General features: G+C 41.6%; 1 protein-coding gene across 2 annotated transcripts in view; it reads right to left on the reverse strand.

Annotated features, from left to right (window-relative positions):
* LOC137622868 (uncharacterized) overlaps positions 1-4420 on the reverse strand; it is a 43864-nt gene extending 39444 nt beyond the window's left edge. For both annotated transcript variants that reach the window (XR_011040505.1, XM_068353442.1), the window contains exons 1-2: positions 3884-4420; positions 1570-1751 (exon numbers count right to left, since the gene is read on the reverse strand). Coding sequence is in view for 1 of the 2 variants with exons in the window: in XM_068353442.1 (XP_068209543.1) it covers positions 1570-1751; positions 3884-4010 (309 nt within the window). In the remaining variant the exon portion in view is untranslated. The remainder of the gene's footprint in view (positions 1-1569; positions 1752-3883) is intronic.
* Between the last annotated feature and the right edge of the window lie 580 nt (positions 4421-5000).

Genomic DNA, 5000 nt, shown 5'->3' on the forward strand with positions numbered 1-5000 from the left:
ATATTTGCACCGACTCGCGGCGGTGCCCTTTTATCTCGGAAAAGTTTCCTGATCGCTGATTGGTTAGAATTATCTTGTCCAACCAATCAGCGATCCGGAAACTTTTCCGAGTTAAAAGGGCACCGCTGCGAGTCGGTGCAAATATGCATGGCTAAAAGAAATGGACTATAGCAAGTGTGACACACTATGCAGAGAGGAAGGTTCACATCAAATGTGAAATCTAGTGAATTTTCATATAACTTGGAAGACGGTGTTCCTACTAGCTTTGGCCTCGGCCAAGCGAGTCAGTGAACTTCATGGTCTCTCTTATGACATCGCCCATTCAAGGGGATGGGGGGAGGTAACGTTCAGATTCGTCCCTGAGTTTTTTGCTAAGACTCAGGATCCGGGAGTGTCGGACCCTCGGTTTGACTCCTTCCAGATTTTGAGTCTTCGTTCTATGAACTTTGATTATCAAATACAATTAAGGTAAATGTTAACTGTCGACTTAACCGCACCAGGACTCCTCGCTGCTGGGAGGAAGGACGCTGGCGACTGGAACGACACGTGAACACACGCTACCGGGGTTTAAGCGATATCAGGCAGGTCAAGCGATTGGGAAGCGTAAAAGTTCTGTATCAATATTATTATCATTAGCTAAGCTACAACTCTAGTTGGAAAAGAAAGATGCTATAAGCCCAAGGGCTCCAATAGGGAAAAATAGCCCAGTGAGAAAAGGAAATCAGGAAATAAAGAAAGGATACGAAAAATAACAATTAACATAATATTTTAAAAGATTCAATAATAGAGTTCCTAGTACAGTGTATTATTATTTTTTTTTTTATTTTGTGAATATCCAATTGACATTCACTGCAGAGATTAGCAAATACTGTACTAACTCCTCCCATTATTAAAACATTAATACAAGCTAAGTAAACAACAAAAAAACCTAATGAATGATATCCAGTGGAACATGAATATGTATATATATATATATATATATATATATATATATATATATATATATATATATATATATATATATATATATATATATATATATATATATATAAACGGGAATCCTGCTATTGAATGTTTTTCCTGACTCACATAATGAGCTAAACATCTTATTGAAATATATATCCGTCTATCTATCTATAAATTCCCAAGGCAATTGTAACACGTACGCAAACTATCCAAATACACAAGTAGTATTCATACTTCGGATAGCAAGGCTGGTAGCGTCGCGGATCTCTATTATAGAGGTCCCGAGTTTGGTCCCCGCCTGGGACGCGAATACCGTGAGACCTTCTACCGGGGGGTACTCCCAGGGTAGGCGCCTGGGGGGAGGTTAGAGGGGACTAGTGATAGTCCCTGCTGGCTAATGGTCGCCCGAGGAGGACGATGTAAATCGTCTCTGTGGAGACCTAAATCCCACAACTTTAACTTTTTAACTTTAACAATGTTGCACAGACACACATATATAATTGATCTTCTAGTGTAGGCTATATAAATAAACACACTCACGCATTCATTCAAGCCACAAAAGAAAGCAAATCGCAAAATAACATGCCGAAGGACAGTACGTACCTGCTGCAGGAGAAACACCACGGCGGGAACGACGTTGCGGATGGCCGCGTGCATGAGAGGAGTGGTTCCCCGGGAGTCGCAGGCGTTCGGGTCGGCCCCCGCCTGCAGGAGGAGGCGCATCAGCTTCTCGCGAAGCCGGGTCTCCTGCGGGGTGAGCACGGCCGCGACCATAGCTGTGGTGCCTGTTTGGGTCAAACGAGAGAGACATTTGGGATCTTCAGAGGAACGTGCGAACATTTGAATGGTCAACGAGTCGGGAAAGGGAATATTTAGATCTTCAGGGAACATTTATACATTACGAATGGACATCGAGTCGTGATAAGGAACATTTAGGTCTTCAGGGAACATCCATGCATCAAATTGGATATCTGGGCTATAATAATAATAATGGGAAAGGTAACATTGGATCTTCAAGGATCATCCAAACATTCCAAATAGGAACCTGGGTCATATTAGACATGTTTTGATATTTAAAGGAGCCTTTTGATACCTAAATAGACATTATCATCTTCAAAGGGACAGTAGAATCTTCAGAGGAACCTTGATGGCAATATTAAAAGTTTTACAAAAATCCACTTAAATTTAAATGTGAAGACTTCTGGGTGTTTCTATATGCAGATGAATGAGTGAATACTGCTGAAAATGAGGAAGAATTACAGAGAAGGGTTGTAGAGAGGCAGAGACTTTGTAGAGTTGTGGCTTAAGAATAAATGTGGATAAGACTGAAGTTATGATGAGCAGTACGGAAGGTAAGGACAAGATAGCCATACAGGAAAATAGAGGCTCAGTTATAAAACCATTGGAACAATACGGATACTTAAAGATCTACTATAAGTCAGGAGGGAGGATGTGAGGCTGAAGTTGAGAATAGGATGAAAGCAGCTTGGGGGAAGTGGAAGGAGGTAGGGAGAGTGGTATGTGATAGGGTAATGGCAATCAAGGTAAAAGTCAAGATCTATAACACAGTACTAAGACCAGGTGTTAAAATATGGGTTGGAAACATAGGCTCTAAGACAGAGAAAGCAAAGCTTCAGAAAACAAAGATGAGAATGCTGTGGTGGATTATGGGAATATCACTGTTTGAAAGATTGGAAAATGAAGTATTAAACGGAAGGCGTAGTAAAGATTACAGAGACGACAATAGTGTCACGACTGAGATGGTGCGGTCATATGTCGAGGATGAATGATGGGGAGGGAGTGAGCAAGGCTTGGTAGGAACCTATTAAGGGGAAGTACGATAGGTAGGCAGTTAGATGGTGAGATAAGGTGAAGGATGATATAGAGAGAAGAGACTTGGTGGAAGAGGATGCCTCTGATAGAAGGCATTGGAGAGGGTGTATCAGGTAACCGACCGCTTAATGTCGGGGTAACGGTGGGAAAGAAGAAGAATCAGATGGCAAGATAGGATGAAGGATGACATGGAGAGAAGAGGTTTGGTGGAAGAGGATGCCTTTGATAGAAAGCATTGTAGAAGGCGTATCAGGCAACCAACCGCTTAATGTAGGGATAACGGTGAGAAAGAAGATAACTTAAATTAACACCTAAATTTTTACGAGCATACAGTATATGGATTCTCACAAGAATGTCCAAAGGTTCAGACAAAACTTTATATAACACCTATGTATTTGGGTCAAGAGAGGGACATCTAGACATGTAGAAGTACACATGGATCTTCATATAGACATCTCTATCTTCTAAGAAACCTTTAGATAACACCTGTATGTTCAATTGGGTACACGAAAATTTAAATGGAAATTCTGGACTTTCTCAGTGACACCTGCAAAGTGAGATGATCATTTATATTGAACTTTAAAATATGTGTATGTTTTGAGGGACATTCAAAGGAACATGCGGAGGTCATAGAAATATTTGAATCATTAGTCGTACTCTAAACAGCATTTGAATGTTCAGGTCAAATCTGCGGGTTCAGGTAGATTCAAATGAACGTTTGGATCTTCACAGAAGTGTGAGTGTTTAAAGATATTAGTGGTTTAAGCCTTCAGATGGAGCTTCGATCCTTATTCAAAAGACAATTTGTTATTTCTCTAAACAAACGTATGTCCAAAATGGGTATAGTGTTTTTGAAAGGGATATTTGAGTTGAAAAGGGATTGTTTTTTTTAAGACAGCTGTCTTTAAAGAAGACATTTTGGTCTCCAACGGTGACACTATTTAAATATTTCAAGACAAGACCTCGAAAGATATTTATTTATGAAAGCTCTAGACACAGAGAGAGAGAGAGAGAGAGAGAGAGAGAGAGAGAGAGAGAGAGAGAGAGAGAGAGAGAGAGAGAGAGAGAACACCACACACCATACCTTCATGATCTTGGGCATCAACCGGGACTCCAGCCTCCAAGAAGAGCTGAACATGCCTCGGATGTCCTTTCTGAACGGCATCCACCAGACCGCTGACTCCTCCAGCCGCCCAATTCCACCCACTCATTACATCTCCAACCCTACCCGTCCATGGGCGTTCCAGGAGAGATCGACTGTCGAGAAGGACGGCTGCCGGCGAATGCTATGGAAGGCGGAACGGCGGACCGATGTCCGAGGAGCGAAGACGGAGCGGGATTTCGTTCTTCAAGAGAGGCAACGACATCTGGGCATATCAGGGACGTCGAGCGAGGAGGAATGGAACCACTCTGTGTGTTCCGTTTGTTTACAACTCTTCTTCTTTGAATTGAGTCAGTCGGTGTGTTCAGCTTGTTGGTTTGTTTAGAACTCTTCTTCTTCTTTGAATGGAGCCACTCGATGCGTTCGTCTTGTCGGTTTGTTTACAACTCTTCTTCTTAGAGTGGAACCCCTTGGTGTGTTCAGTTTGTCGGTTTGTTTACAACTCTTTTTCTTAGAATGGAGCCACACGGTTTGTTAGGTTTGTCGGTTTGTTTACAATTCTTCTTCTTAAAATGGAGCCACTCAATGTGGTAGGTTTTTCGGTTTGTTTACAACTCTTCTTCTTAAAATGGAGCCACTCAATGTGGTAGGCTTTTCGGTTTGTTTACAACTCTTCTTCTTCTTCTTCTCAGATCAGAGCAACTCAGTGTATTCGGTTTGTTTACAACTCTTCTTTTTAGAATGGAACCACGCAGTGTGTTCAGTTTGAATACAACTCTTCTTCTTCCTCTGAGAATGGAGCCACTAGGTGTGTTCAGTTTGTTTACAACTCTTCTTCTTCTTCTGAGAATGGAGCCACACACTGTCTTCAGTTTGTTTACAACTCTTCTTCTTCTTAGAATGGAGCCACTCAGTGTGTTCAGTTTGTTTACAACTCTTCTTCTTCTTCTATTTCTTCTTCTGAGAATGGAGCCACTAGGTGTGTTCAGTTTGTTTACAACTCTTCTTCTGAGAATGGAGCTACTAGGTGTGTTCAGTTTGTTTACAACTCTTCTTCTTCTTCTTCTTCTGAGAATGGAGCCACCAGGTGCGTTCAGTT

Source organism: Palaemon carinicauda, chromosome 29 (assembly GCF_036898095.1).
Source record: "Palaemon carinicauda isolate YSFRI2023 chromosome 29, ASM3689809v2, whole genome shotgun sequence".
Lineage (NCBI taxonomy): Eukaryota > Metazoa > Arthropoda > Malacostraca > Decapoda > Palaemonidae > Palaemon > Palaemon carinicauda.